The sequence below is a fragment of the Oncorhynchus nerka genome, linkage group LG10 (assembly GCF_034236695.1).
Source record: "Oncorhynchus nerka isolate Pitt River linkage group LG10, Oner_Uvic_2.0, whole genome shotgun sequence".
Taxonomy (NCBI): Eukaryota; Metazoa; Chordata; class Actinopteri; order Salmoniformes; family Salmonidae; genus Oncorhynchus; species Oncorhynchus nerka.
The window spans coordinates 442,059-458,284 of NC_088405.1; the positions used below are offsets into that span (position 1 = coordinate 442,059).

The window sequence follows — 16,226 nt, forward strand, 5'->3', positions numbered from 1 at the left end:
TAAAAGATAAATACATTTATTATGACTTTTATTATAAAACTTTCCTATTATTTCTCTCTGGTCTTTCTCTCTGCATTGTTGGCAACGGCCAGTCAGTCAGCATTTGACTGCAGGTCTACACCTGTTGTTTACCAAGCATGTGACACAATCTGATGGTGCTAATGGGACCATTAAATGCAAAAGGCCTGTAATCGTCCTCTACAAACACACACCGGTCGGCCCTAGACAGCCTATGCAAATTACAAAACCGCCAGAACAACCCAAAATAATACAAATGACGTTTGTTTTGGGCTCTAAAATGTGTTTATTGTGATCAAGTTCGATCCCCATGATCGACTATTTTAAAGTTGGCTACAAATAGACGTTAAACAGTGATTCATTCTAACTGCTACAGATCTATTTAAACAGTGATTCATTCTAACTACACATCTATTTAAATAGTGATCCATTCTAACTGCTACATATCTATTTAAACAGTCTACATATTGATCCATTCTAAACATCTATTTAAATAGTGATCCATTCTAACTGCTACATATCTATTTAAATAGTTCATTCTAACTACTACATATCTATTTAAATAGTGATCCATTCTAACTACTACATATCTATTTAAATAGTGATCCATTCTAACTGCTACATATCTATTTAAATAGTGATCCATTCTAACTACTACATATCTATTTAAATAGTGATCCATTCTAACTACTACATATCTATTTAAATAGTGATCCATTCTATTTAAATAATCCTTCTAACTACTACATATCTATTTAAATAGTGATCCATTCTAACTGCTACATATCTATTTAAATAGTGATCCATTCTAACTACTACATATCTATTTAAACAGTGATCCATTCTAACTACTACATATCTATTTAAATAGCGATCCATTCTGACAGTTGCCTTCACACAGGACCACGTGCTGAGACCGACCGGCAGGCTACGAGGAGGCTCCCGGTTGGCTCTCTCAGGCAGGATGAAAACAACGACATCGACCATGATCCTTAGCGATTTTTTTGGTGCTGTTCAGCCACATTCAGCAACATGGCTTCAAATTCAAATACTTCCGGCTTCATGCGCCATCGGGAGTTTTCCATTGGAACACGTGGAAGACATTTATTGGTTTTCATGTCTATGCCATCCTGCACCACAGTCCAGCCCCCAACCCTCCAGCCAGCGTCACAGTCCAGCCCCCAACCCTCCATCCTGCACCACAGTCCAGCCCCAACCCTCCATCCTGCACCACAGTCCAGCCCCCAACCCTCCAGCCAGCGTCACAGTCCAGCCCCCAACCCTCCAGCCAGCGTCACAGTCCAGCCCCCAGCCACCCTGCCTGCGCCACAGTCCAGCCCCCCACCCACCCTGCCTGCACCACAGTCCAGCCCCCAACCCTCCAGCCAGCGTCACAGTCCAGCCCCCAGCCACCCTGCCTGCAGCACAGCCCAGCCCCCACCCACCCTGCCTGCAGCACAGCCCAGCCCCCACCCACCCTGCCTGCACCACAGTCCAGCCCCCACCCACCCTGCCTGCACCACAGTCCAGCCCCCAACCCTCCAGCCAGCGTCACAGTCCAGCCCCCAGCCACCCTGCCTGCAGCACAGCCCAGCCCCCACCCACCCTGCCTGCAGCACAGCCCAGCCCCACCCACCCTGCCTGCACCACAGTCCAGCCCCCACCCACCCTGCCTGCACCACAGTCCAGCCCCCACCCACCCTGCCAGTCACAACCCTGCCAGCGTCACAGCCCAGCCCCCCACCCACCCTGCCTGCACCACAGTCCAGCCCCAACCCTCCAGCCAGCGCCACAGTCCAGCCCCCACCCACCCTGCCTGCACCACAGTCCAGCCCCCACCCACCCTGCCTGCACCACAGTCCAGCCCCACCCACCCTGCCTGCAGCACAGCCCAGCCCCCACCCACCCTGCCAGCGTCACAGTCCAGCCCCCACCCACCCTGCCTGCACCACAGTCCAGCCCCCACCCACCCTGCCAGCGTCACAACCCTGCCTGCAGCACAGCCCAGCCCCCACCCACCCTGCCAGCGTCACAGTCCAGCCCCACCCACCCTGCCTGCACCACAGTCCAGCCCCCCACCCACCCTGCCTGCACCACAGTCCAGCCCCACCCACCCTGCCTGCAGCACAGCCCAGCCCCCACCCACCCTGCCAGCGTCACAGTCCAGCCCCCCACCCACCCTGCCTGCACCACAGTCCAGCCCCCACCCACCCAGCCTGCACCACAGTCCAGCCCCCAACCCTCCAGCCAGCGTCACAGTCCAGCCCCCACCCACCCTGCCTGCAGCACAGCCCAGCCCCCACCCACCCTGCCAGCCACAGTCCAGCCCCACCCACCCTGCCAGCCACAGTCCAGCCCCCACCCACCCTGCCTGCACCACAGTCCAGCCCCCCACCCACCCTGCCTGCACCACAGTCCAGCCCCCACCCACCCTGCCTGCGCCACAGTCCAGCCCCCAGCCACCCCCTGCACCACAGTCCAGCCCCCAACACTCCAGCCAGCTTCACAGTCCAGCCCCCCACCCACCCTGCCTGCACCACAGTCCAGCCCCAACCCTCCAGCCAGCGTCACAGTCCAGCCCCCCACCCACCCTGCCTGCAGCACAGCCCAGCCCCCCACCCACCCTGCCAGCGTCACAGTCCAGCCCCCACCCACCCTGCCAGCGTCACAGTCCAGCCCCCACCCACCCTGCCTGCACCACAGTCCAGCCCCCACCCACCCTGCCTGCACCACAGTCCAGCCCCCACCCACCCTGCCTGCGCCACAGTCCAGCCCCCAGCCACCCTGCCTGCACCACAGTCCAGCCCCCAACACTCCAGCCAGCTTCACAGTCCAGCCCCCACCCACCCTGCCTGCACCACAGTCCAGCCCCCACCCACCCTGCCTGCACCACAGTCCAGCCCCAGCCACCCTGCCTGCACCACAGTCCAGCCCCAGCCACCCTGCCAGCATCACAGTCCAGCCCCAGCCACCCTGCCTGCGCCACAGTCCAGCCCCCCAGCCACCCGGCCTGCACCACAGTCCAGCCCCCAACACTCCAGCCAGTCACAGTCCAGCCCCCACCCACCCTGCCTGCACCACAGTCCAGCCCCCACCCACCCTGCCTGCACCACAGTCCAGCCCCCAGCCAGCGTCACAGTCCAGCCCCCACCCACCCTGCCTGCACCACAGTCCAGCCCCCAGCCACCCTGCCTGCACCACAGTCCAGCCCCAGCCACCCTGCCAGCATCACAGTCCAGCCCCCAGCCACCCTGCCTGCGCCACAGTCCAGCCCCAGCCACCCTGCCTGCACCACAGTCCAGCCCCCAACACTCCAGCCAGCGTCACAGTCCAGCCCCCACCCACCCTGCCTGCACCACAGTCCAGCCCCCACCCACCCTGCCTGCACCACAGTCCAGCCCCCAGCCTGCACCACAGTCCAGCCCCCACCCACCCTGCCTGCACCACAGTCCAGCCCCCAGCCACCCTGCCAGCATCACAGTCCAGCCCCCAGCCACCCTGCCAGCATCACAGTCCAGCCCCCAGCCACCCTGCCAGCATCACAGTCCAGCCCCCAGCCACCCTGCCTGCACCACAGTCCAGCCCCCAGTCCTCCTGCCAGCATCACAGTCCAGCCCCCAACCCTCCTGCCAGCACCACAGTCCAGCCCCCAGCCAGTCACAGTCCAGCCCCCAAGCGCCACAGTCCAGCCCCCAGCCACCCTGCCTGCACCACAGTCCAGCCCCCCACCCACCCTGCCTGCACCACAGTCCAGCCCCCACCCACCCTGCCTGCACCACAGTCCAGCCCCCACCCACCCTGCCTGCACCACAGTCCAGCCCTCCAGCCAGCGTCACAGTCCAGCCCCCAAGCGCCACAGTCCAGCCCCCAAGCACCACAGTTCCCTATATAGTGCACTACTTTAAACCAGAGCCCTATTCCCTAAATAGTGCACTACTTTAGACCAGAGCCCTATTCCCTACATAGTGCACTACTTTAGACCAGAGCCCTATTCCCTACATAGTGCACTACTTTAGACCAGAGCCCTATTCCCTACATAGTGCACTACTTTAGACCAGAGCCCTATTCCCTACATAGTGCACTACTTTAGACCAGAACCCTATGGGTCCTAGTGCACTACTTTAGACCAGAGCCCTATTCCCTACATTGTGCACTACTATAGACCAGAGCCCTATGGGTCCTAGTGCACTGCATAGGGGGTCATTTGGAAAGCAGATCAGGATGGGCTGAGGAAGTCTGATAACCAAAGGACGACTGACCGATTGAAACAGACGACAGGCAGGATGGACAACACAATGAGCCTTGATGTTGTCAACACTGGACACACACACACTTCAATAAGAGGAAGACCCCGAGGTTAACTTCCTGTTTGCCCTTTGAACTGAAAATCATTAACACACTTTCAGGCACTACTGCAATGTGAAATGACTGTCTGGCAAACTCAATGTATTGCACAGTGTAGGTCTACAGCTGGAATGTTAAGCTCCCAATGCTATGATGAACCCAGTCTAAATAATGTATTATGACTGGTGTTAAAAGTAAACTGACACGCAACTAGGAAGTAGCCTAACCTCTATACCTCAGAGACAATACAATATCCAGGCTGAAACTGGCTGAACAAGGAAACATACCTGTCATAGTTTTGACAGAAGCAACAATGACAGAGTAGAGAGATAAGTGGCCCCAGGCCATAACAGGCCTGTAAGACCATAACAGGCCTGTAAGGCCATAACAGGCCAGTAAGACCATAACAGGCCTGTAAGACCATAACAGGCCTGTAAGACCATAACAGGCCTGTAAGGCCATAACAGGCCTGTAAGGCCATAACAGGCCTGTAAGGCCATAACAGGCCTGTAAGACCATAACAGGCCTGTAAGACCATAACAGGCCTATAAGACCATAACAGGCCTGTAAGGCCATAACAGGCCAGTAAGGCCATAACAGGCCAGTAAGGCCATAACAGGCCAGTAAGGCCATAACAGGCCTGTAAGGCCATAACAGGCCAGTAAGACCATAACAGGCCTGTAAGGCCATAACAGGCCAGTAAGGCCATAACAGGCCAGTAAGACCATAACAGGCCAATAAGACCATAACAGGCCAGTAAGGCCATAACAGGCCAGTAAGACCATAACAGGCCTGTTAGACCATAACAGGCCTGTAAGGCCATAACAGGCCAGTAAGACCATAACAGGCCTGTAAGGCCATAACAGGCCAGTAAGACCATAACAGGCCTGTTAGACCATAACAGGCCAAGCCCTTGATCATGGGTCTCAGTTCCATTACATGACATAAGAGTTTTCTGTACGGGGAGTTTTGCAAAGAGCCCCGACTCTCAGTCTAAACGTTTCACTTGCAGTACGGTTTTGGAAGCATAAGGACCATCCATATCTCCAAGAAATAATAATCAGTTAAAGAAAGGTTAAATTCATAAACACCTTTTTTAGGGTTAGTGTTCCCACACAGTCATATCTCCATGTTTAGAGCGCGTGCTTCCAGAAAACAGATGGAAGACAGAGTCGACTACCTGTGCTAATTAGCTATCTGCTTCTCCTAACACCTGTGTGTGTACACGGAAGACACAGACCTCACAAATGTGTCATCACTGACAAATACTGTAGACTGTAACTGTGTTAAAACCAGTTTGTGAAATTATTTTGTGATATGTGATATGAAAGTAGAGGAATTTATGTTTCTAGAACAATACCACAATTTGAGAATCAATTCACCGTTAGATGGGAGTATTTGGGTGTTTTGGCTTTCCAGAACCAATTATCCCTTAAAACAGAACATCTAAGGTCCTTGGACTATATGGAGTAAAGTTAGGCTACTTTAGTCCATTATTGGTCTATAACAGGCCACACCACTTCCCCCTCTGGCTGGTGTGCTGCTGGCAGGCTTTATTTCAGTTCTGGAGGGGATGGGGCTGGCAGGCTTTATTTCAGTTCTGGAGGGGATGGGGCTGGCAGGCTTTATTTCAGTTCTGGAGGGGATGGGGCTGGCAGGCTTTATTTCAGTTCTGGAGGGGATGGGGCTGGCAGGCTTTATTTCAGTTCTGGAGGGGATGGGGCTGGCAGGCTTTATTTCAGTTCTGGAGGGGATGGGGCTGGCAGGCTTTATTTCAGTTCTGGAGGGGATGGGGCTGGCAGGCTTTATTTCAGTTCTGGAGGGGATGGGGCTGGCAGGCTTTATTTCAGTTCTGGAGGGGATGGGGCTGGCAGGCTTTATTTCAGTTCTGGAGGGGATGGGGCTGGCAGGCTTTATTTCAGTTCTGGAGGGGATGGGGCTGGCAGGCTTTATTTCAGTTCTGGAGGGGATGGGGCTGGCAGGCTTTATTTCAGTTCTGGAGGGGATGGGGCTGGCAGGCTTTATTTCAGTTCTGGAGGGGATGGGGCTGGAGTGGTGTCATTCATTCAAATCCACCCCATGCTACAATACTCCACATTAAAAACAGCTGGGGCCAAATACGGTGTTTCTAGTTAGTCATGGCTAACGTGTAGCTAACTATATTAAGATCATTTACTACTGAATAGACAGCTTAGCCGATGACTTGATTGCATTATGGATTGCAAGCTAACGTTGGCTAGCTACATAGCTAATGATAAATATTGCTATGGATGAAACGTTAGCTAGCTAGCTACTTAGCTAAGGATAAATATAACTATGATGTAATGTTAACTAGCTAGCTACTTAGTTAATGATACATATTGCTATGGATGTAACGTTAACTAGCTACTTAATGATACATTTAGCTACGGCTGTAAGGTTCGTTATGTGATTAATACGTGCCCCAGTTTGTTTGATAGCTACTTACCAAGCTAACTATACAGCAACGTTTTAAGATCACATCGATATAAACAAGACTCAGTATTATCAAATGAAGCTAGTTAGTGGCCTGCTAATGCAACTAGTTAGCTAACCTGCTAATGCAACTAGCTAACCTGCTAGCTTGCCAACAACCTTGGGCATAACGAGCCACACCCATCTATTGCTATGTAGAGTTGTGACATGTCACCCTACCTGACATTACAACCATCATATAAAACGTTACAACACATGAACACGATGTTTTGACGTGTAAACACCGGGTTTGTCTAAAGCTAGCTCACCCTGCTCACTGTAGCATAGCAACTAAACCCTGGTCACTGTAGCATAGCAACAACGGGCTGTAAGATATGTAGCTAACTAACGTTGAGCTGGCTTGGGATTTGGATGCTAACAAACAAAAGGTCTTTCAGTGTACTGTTCTACTTGGACCACCAACGATAAGACAATAAAATACATTTTCTTTAAAATACACATTTCCGTACCGAAGTGTCGGACCGACACAAGCGGTGTCGGTGCTCTCAATTTCTTGCAAAATCCGTTCGTGCTCCGTTATACACTCCACGGATTCATTGTCCGCCATGTTGCTGGTAATCATCACAGTGTCGAGCGGTGACGGTGACACTGCGGGGAAACGGGTCAGTACCGGACTCGGTCGGTAAGGGGCGTAACGTTACCGGTGTGTGATGTCTTAGTGACAGCCTTAGGCAGATGTTTACCCTGTTAATAACCTACACATCAGTGTCAAATCTGATGTATTCATCTATACAGTTAACTGGCCTTAGATCAGTAGAGGAGGGGATCTATGAATGAATAGTCCCTACTTATAAATTGATATTAATAGTAACAGAATGAACATCATCACGAAATAGTATTCTGTCCATGCTACATTTCCTTTAAAACTTCACTTCCATTGTTCAATTAATTACAAAAAGTACCGTAGCTATTTGTACAGATACTTTTTTCCTGGTGAGAATAAAACTAATTGATTGTAATCACAATTAGCTATTATGAATAGATGAAAATGTCTCACATTTGGCTAATGAATCTGTTCTACAATAGTTTGAACCTTGTTTTTTTATCCATATTTGGATTAAATTGAAAGTACCTTAATGTGGTTCCCAGGGGCAAGTCCACAGATTCAAGTTCAGCAAAAACATTTCCAAAGTCATTCTCATCATCTCTGCTACCATCATCTTCAGGAATATCTGGTAAAGGTTTCTCCACTCTATCGCTGGACATTTCACAAGTTCTAGCTTAGTGGAGAGAGTGATGGGAGATTTGTGCAGTAGGATATAGCTGTGGAGAGTTCCTGGTCACACACCTACTGGGGTCAATCAGGCTGTCAGCAGAAGAAAAGCAACGGGGGGGAAACCGTCAACCTTGTGATCCGAGGAACTTTGAATCCAACAAAAGAGTTAATTGCTTTTTTTGTTAAATAGTGCCACGGATAACCCCATTCAACATAGAACGTTTACAAGACGTATGTTAGGAGTTGATTTCTGGATAAATTGATTTTCCGTTTGAACAACACTCCTACATAAATACATTTAATATATTTAGGTGAACTTGTTATATTTTAGGCTACGTGTCAAACTCATTCCACAGAGGGCCAAGTGTACTCCCTAGTACATGGTTGATTAATTAAGGTCACTAATTAGTAAGGAACTCCCCTCACCTGGTTGTCTAGATCTCAGTAAGGAACTCCCCTCACCTGGTTGTCTAGGTCTCAGTAAGGGAACTCCTCACCTGGTTGTCTAGGTCTCAGTAAGGAACTCCCCTCACCTGGTTGTCTAGGTCTCAGTAAGGAACTCCCCTCACCTGGTTGTCTAGGTCTCAGTAAGGAACTCCCCTCACCTGGTTGTCTAGGTCTCAGTAAGGAACTCCCCTCACCTGGTTGTCTAGGTCTCAGTAAGGAACTCCCTCACCTGGTTGTCTAGGTCTCAGTAAGGAACTCCCTCACCTGGTTGTCTAGGTCTCAGTAAGGAACTCCTCACCTGGTTGTCCAGGTCTAAGGAACTCCCCTCACCTGGTCAGTGTCTAGGTCTCAGTAAGGAACTCCCTCACCTGGTTGTTCAGGTCTCAGTAAGGAACTCCTCACCTGGTTGTCTAGGTCTCAGTAAGGAACTCCCTCACCTGGTTGTCTAGGTCTCAGTAAGGAACTCCTCTCACCTGGTTGTCTAGGTCTCAGTAAGGAACTCCTCTCACCTGGTTGTCTCAGTAAGGTCTCACCCGGGTTGTCTCAGTAAGGAACTCCCCTCACCTGGTTGTCTCAGTAAGGAACTCCCTCACCTGGTTGTCTAGGGTCTCAGTAAGGAACTCCTCACCTGGTTGTCTAGGTCTCAGTAAGGAACTCCCTCACCTGGTTGTCTAGGTCTCAGTAAGAACTCTCCCTCACCTGGTTGTCTAGGTCTCAGTAAGGAACTCCCCTCACCTGGTTGTCTAGGTCTCAGTAAGGAACTCCCCTCACCTGGTTTGAACTCCCTCACCTGGTTGTCTAGGTCTCAGTAAGGAACTCCCTCACCTGGTTGTCTAGGTCCGTAAGGAACTCCCTCACCTGGTTGTCTAGGTCTCAGTAAGGAACTCCCCTCACCTGGTTGTCTAGGTCTCAGTAAGGAACTCCTCTCACCTGCTGTTTAGGTCTCAGTAAGGAACTCCCCTCACCTGGTTGTCCAAGTCTCAGTAAGGAACTCCCATCACCTGGTTGTTCCAGGTCTCAGTATGAACCCTCACCTGGTTGTCTAGGTCTCAGTAAGGAACTCCCCTCACCTGGTTGTCTAGGTCTCAGTAAGGAACTCCCTCACCTGGTTGTCTAGGTCTCAGTAAGGAACTCCTCACCTGGTTGTCTAGGTCTCAGTAAGGAACTCCCATCACCTGGTTGTCTAGGTCTCAGTAAGGAACTCCTCACCTGGTTGTCTAGGTCTCATTAAGGAACCTCCTCACCTGGTTGTCAGGTCTCAGTAAGGAACTCCCTCACCTGGTTGTCTAGGTCTCAGTAAGGAACTCCCCTCACCTGGTTGTCTAGGTCTCAGTATGAACTCACCTGGGTTGTCTAGGTCTCAGTAAGAACTGCCTTCTCCTCCATGGAGTTTTTTCATTATTATGACTGTGGTAGATGGTAGATGCTTTGGAGACCCCGTGTTTTAGACTTTAGTATTATTTTATCTGGTAGATGCTTTGAGAATAACAATATATTACATCATATAAAGACTGACTTACTAATTGTCATTATTATTTCTGATCAAAATTCCTACCGTTCTTGTTGTTACCCAATTGAACTTATAAACAATCATCTTTCCTAGCCTTGAAATGTATTGGCCCATTAGTGGTTGGGTTGGGTTTAATATTGACAGAGACTCTTTTAACAACAAAGGCCTGACTAAGGGTTTCTTTTGCCTGGCAAAAACAAGAAGTGGCCTGATGATTGCAGCAACAGCTCAGAGCAGGAAATACTTCGCCTGTATCTCAAATGGTGCCCTATTCCCTATCGAGTGCCCTACTTGATCAGGGCCTTAAAAAAGAGGTGTCTGGTTAAAACTAGTGGACTATGGTAGGAATAGGGTGGCATTTGGGACGCTTCCTCATGGTCTGAGGGACAGGAACAGGCGGGCTGGTTGCAGGCATTGTCTCAACGCTGCAGAGACACTGTTTTGTGTTGACATCTCTGTCCTGGCTGTTTATCAGCCAGATTCAGTGTCAGTACTGATCTTTACATCACACAACACTCTGATGCACCGGAGGTTGGTGGGCACTGCAAATGGGGAGGACGGGCTCATGGTAATGGCTGGAGCGGAATTAGTGGAATGGTTTCAAATCCATCAAACACATGATTCCATTTAATTCCATTTGATCCATTTGATTCCATTCCAAATCAGATGTTATGGGTCACATACACATGGTTAGCAGATGCTATTGTGAGTGTAGCGACATGATTGTAAAATGCTTCCATTTTGCTCCATTCCAGCGGTGATTTAATTTATTATGAGCTGTCCTCCCTCAGCAGCCTCCCTAACCCTGACCGATAGACACCTGGGCCCAGCGCTGGCCTCCCCTGACCCTGAGGATAGACCTCTCTCTATCGCTCTCTATCGCTTCTCTATCACTTCTCTATCGCCTTCCTCTCTCTCTCTCTCTCTCACTCTCTTTCTCTCCCTCTCTCCCACCCCCCCTCTCTCTCTCTCTCTCTCTCTCTCTCTCCCTCTCTCTCTCTCTCTCTCTCTCTCTCTCTCCCATCCCCCTATGGGCTCTGGGTCAAAGGTAGAAAAATTATATAGGGAATAGAGTGCCATTTGGGATATTGTCAGTGTACTTGAACTGGTCAGGCTGTACCATTCTTTCCTCCATGTGTTCTTCCTGTCCTTGTTCTAACAGCTTCCTGTGTCTTCCCTCTATAGACAGAGAAGGGCTTTCAAACAGGTCCTGAACTACTGACCTCATGTCAATTCAACTCAACCTACAGTAATGACACAAACAACAGATGTTGCCAGGTTTCATTCGCCGTGGGTAATACAGTATGTATGTGATAAACATTTAACCTAATGTTTCTTGCTGTATTCTTCTCGATGTCACACGCACAGGAAATGACATATCCAGAGCTGTGAAGGATCTTATAAAACCTCCCATTCCTCCTGTAATGAGTGACCACGACAGGTAAAACACTGACCCATTCCTCCTGTAATGAGCGACCACGACAGGTAAAACACTGACTCCATTCCTCCTGTAATGAGTGACCACGACAGGTAAAAACACTGACTCCACTCCTCCTGTAATGAGTGAGGTAAAACACTGACTCCACTCCACCTGGTAAATGAATACTCACAGGCAAACACTGACTTCCATTCCTCCTGTAATGAGACCACGACAGGTAAAAACACTGACTCCACTCCTCCTGGTAATGAGTGACATCACTTATACAGGTAAAACACTGACTCCATTCTCCTGTAATGAGTGACCACGACAGGCAAAAACACTGACCCATTCCTCCTGTAATGAGTGACCACTACAGGTAAAACACTGACTCCATTCCTCCTGTAATGAGTGACCACGACAGGTAAAACACTGACTCCACTCTCCATGAGTGACCACGACAGGTAAAACACTCTTCCACTCCTCCTGTAATGAGTGACCCACAGGTGTAAAATACTGACTCCACTCCTCCTGTAAACACACACGACAGGCAAATACTGACTCCACTCCTCCTGGTAATGAGTGACCACTACAGGTAAACACTGACTCCATTCCTCCTGTAATGAGTGACCAACAGGTAAAACACTGACCACTCCTGACCACCAGGTCCCTCCTGTAATGAGTGACCACTACAGGTAAAACACTGACTTTACCTCCTGTAATGAGTGACCACGACAGGTAAAACACTGACTCCACTCCTCCTGTAATGAGTGACCACGACAGGTAAACACTGACTCACTCCTCCTGTAATGAGTGACCACGACAGGTAAAATACTGACTCCACTCCTCCTGGTAATGAGTGACCACTACAGGTAAAATACTGACCCACTCCTCCTGCAATGAGTGACCACTACAGGAACACTGACTCCACTCCTCCTGGTAATGAGTGACCACGACAGGTAAAATACTGACTCCATTCCTCCTGGTAATGAGTGACCACGACAGGTAAACATACTGACCACTCCTCCTGGAAAATGAGTGACCACGACAGGTAAAACACTGACTCCACTCCTCCTGTAATGAGTGACCACGACAGGTAAAACACTGACTCCACTCCTCCTGCATGAGTGAAAACACTGACTAAACACTGACCTACTCCCTCCTGTAATGAGTGACCACTACAGGTTAAACACCGACTCCAGTCCTCCTGTAATGAGTGACCACGACAGGTAAAATACTGACTCATTCCTCCTGTAATGAGTGAATTTCATGGCCAGGTAAAACACTGACTCCACCTCCTGTAATGAGTGACCACTACAGGTAAAACACCACTGGCCATCTCCCGTAAATAAGAGTGACTACGACAGTAAAACACTGACTCCACCCTCCCAGTAATGAGTGACCACAACAGGTAAAATACTGACTCCATTCCTCCTGTAATGAGCAGTCCACGACAGGTAAAAACACTGACTCACTCCTCCTGTAATGAGTGTCCACTGCGGGTAAAACACGGACTCCACTCCTCCTGTATGAGTGACCACTACAGGTAAAACACTGACTCCATTCTCCTGTAATGATGACCACGACAGGTAAAATATTGACTCCATTCCTCCTGTAATGAGTGACCACTACAGGTAAAACACTGACTCCACTCCTCCTGTAATGAGTGTCCACTACAGGTAAAACACTGATTTACTCCTCCTGTAATGAGGACCACCACAGGTAAAACACTGACTTACTCCTCCTGTAATGAGTGACCACTACAGGTAAAAACACTGACTCCACCCTCCTGTAATGAGTGACCACGACAGGTTAAACACTGACTCCAGTCTCCTGTAATGAGTGACCACTACAGGTAAAACACTGACCCGAATTCCCTCCTGTAATGAGTGACCACTACAGGTAAAACACTGACTCCACTCCCTCCTGTAATGAGTGACCACTACAGGCAAAACACTGACTCCACCCTCCTGCAGTGAGGACCACAATAAGCAAACACTGACTCCACCTCCTGTAATGAGTGACCACGACAGGTAAAATACTGACTCCATTCCTCCTGGGTAATGAGTGACCACTACAGGTAAAACACTGACTCCACTCCTCCTGTAATGAGGACCACTACAGGTAAAACACCGACTCCCCTCCTCCCGGTAATGAGTGACCACTACAGGTAAAACACTGACTCACTTCCTCCTGTAATGAGAGGACCACTACAGGTAAAACACATTGGACCTTCCTCCTGTAATGAGTGAATTACTACAGGCAAAAACACTGACCTACCTCTCCTGTAATGGAGCGACCACCAGGTAAACACACTGACTCCCATTCTGTAATGAGTGACCACTACAGGTGAAACACTGACTCCACTCCTCCGTTCCTCCACTCCCAAACTAACCCACAATTCATTAGACACAAGATGACAAATACCTAGGTGTGTTGGAAATGGCCCCCACCACATACAGTACTTGGGCCGCCTAGATCAAAAGTAGTGCACTATATAGAGTGAACAGGGTGCCACCTGGGACACAGCCAAGGTGTTTCAGACAAGGCTATACACTGATTTCAGCCCATTTCATTGGCACGGCTGGGATAAGGTCTCTCTGTTAGCAGAGACGTTTGTTCTCCCTCTCATTGTGTTTCCCGTCAATGCTGTAGATTAGATTAGTTAGGAGAGGGGGCACGATGGAGGCAGACTGCTATTTACTCACTGGAATCGATGGCTGAGTTTTTGAAAAGTTTAAAAGAAAGGCCCCAGGTAATGAGGATAGAATGTTTTGGAATAGCTGATAAACCTATTTGAAATGTCTTGGCACGGTGCGTTTGAACCTTGGACATGCACCACCGGGCTTGTCCTGCAGAGGGCACCTGAGGAAGCATGTCTGAATCTCTCTCTCTCTCTCTCTCTCTCTCTCTCTCTCCCTCTTGTCCCCATCCCCCTTCTCTCTCTCCCTCTTGTCCTATCCCTATCCCTTTCTCTTCTTCACTTTCTATCTCCTCCTTTCTATCTCTCCCTCCACCCCCTCTACTCCATGCTTCAGTTGAAGGCCTTTTTCTCTACTTCCATCTCTCCTGAGAGATGTAATGTCCTTAAGATCTCTCTCTCCTCTGAGGGGAGATGTAATGTCCTTTAAGATTCTCTGAGGAGATGGCTGTCCTTTTAAGATTCTGAGGAGATTGTATTGTCCCTTTAAGATCTCTCTGAGAGGAGATGTAATGTCCTTTAAGATTTTCTGAGGAGATAATGTCCTTTTTTAACATCTTCTGAGGAGATGTAATGTCCTTTAAGATCTCTCTCTGAGGAGATGTAATGTCCCTTTAAGATCTCTGTGAGATGTAATGTCCCTCTGAAAGATCTCTCTCTGGGAGGAGATGTAATGTCCTTTAAGATCTCTCTCTGAGAGATAATGTCCTTAAGATCTTCTTCTGAGGAGATGTAATGTCCTTTAAGATCTCTTCTGAGGAGATGTAATGTCCTTTTAAGATCTCTCTGAGGAGATGTAATGTCCTTTAAGATCTCTCTCTCTGAGGAGATGTAATGTACTTTAAGATCTCTCTCTGAGGAGATGTGGTTGTCCTTTAAGACTCTTCTGAGGAGATGTAATGTACTTTAAGATCTCTGAGAGATGTAATGTCCTTTTAAGATCTCTCTGAGAGATGTAATGTCCTTTAAGATCTCTCTCTCTGAGGAGATGTAATGTCCTTAAGATCTCTCTCTCTGAGGAGATGTAATGTCCTTTAAGATCTTCTGAGGAGATGTAATGTCCTTTAAGATCTCTCTGAGGAGATGTAATGTCCTTTTAAGATCTCTCTCTCTTCTGAGGAGATGTAATGTCCTTTAAGATCTCTCTTCTCTCTGAGGAGATGTAATGTCCCTAAGATCTCCATCTGAGGAGATGTCCTGTCCTTTAAGATCCCTGAGATGTAATGTCCTTTAAGATCTCTCTCTCCTGAGGAGATGTAATGTCCTTTAAGACTCTCTCTGAGAGATGTAATGTCCTTTAAGATCTTCTCTTTCTGAGGAGATGTATGTCCTTTAAGATCTCTCTCTCTCTGAGGAGATGTAATGTCCTTTAAGATCTCTCTGAGGAGATGTAATGTCCTTGACCTCTCTTGAGGAGATGTAATGTCCTTTAAGATCTCCTGAGAGACAAAATGTCCTTTAAGATCTCTCTCTCTCTCTGAGAGGAGATGTAATGTCCTTCAAGATCTCTCTGAGGAGATGTAATGTCTTTAAGATCTCTCTCTCTCTCTCCCTCCTCTGAGGAGATGTAATGTACTTTAAGATCTCTCTCTGGAGGAGATGTAATGTCCTTTAAGATCTCTCTCTGAGGAGATGTAATGTCCTTTAAGATCTCTGGGAGGAGATGTAATGTCCTTTAAGATCTTCTGAGGAGATGTAATGTCCAAGATTTACTCTCTCTCTGAGGAGATGTAATGTACTTTAAGATCTCTCTCTCTCTGAGAGATGTAATGTCCTTTAAGATCTCTCTCTCTGAGAGATGTAATGTCCTTAAGATCTCTCTCTGAGGAGATGTAATGTACTTAAGATCTCTCTCTGAGGAGATGTAATGTCCCTTTTAAGTGGCTATTTCCTTGTCTACCATGTGACATGGATGTCTATTGCTCTGCACACAAAACCCTTTTCAGAGACTGTTGATCTCTCTTGAGATGCTTGAGGTGGGGACATGTTCTGGGAGCAGGTGACATGTGAAGACTGAGTGTGAACATATCTTTCCTTCTTCTCTTACAGGGCCAAGGTG

At 48.7% G+C, this 16,226-nt stretch overlaps 1 protein-coding gene across 1 annotated transcript in view; it reads right to left on the minus strand.

Moving 5' to 3' along the window:
* The window catches only part of LOC135573586 (exocyst complex component 6-like), a 61,912-nt gene extending 53,765 nt beyond the window's left edge, over nucleotides 1–8,147 (minus strand). The window contains exon 1 of the mRNA XM_065022849.1: nucleotides 7,949–8,147. Within this exon, the coding sequence (XP_064878921.1) occupies nucleotides 7,949–8,082 (134 nt within the window). The 5' untranslated portion in view covers nucleotides 8,083–8,147. The remainder of the gene's footprint in view (nucleotides 1–7,948) is intronic.
* Nucleotides 8,148–16,226: the final 8,079 nt, after the last annotated feature.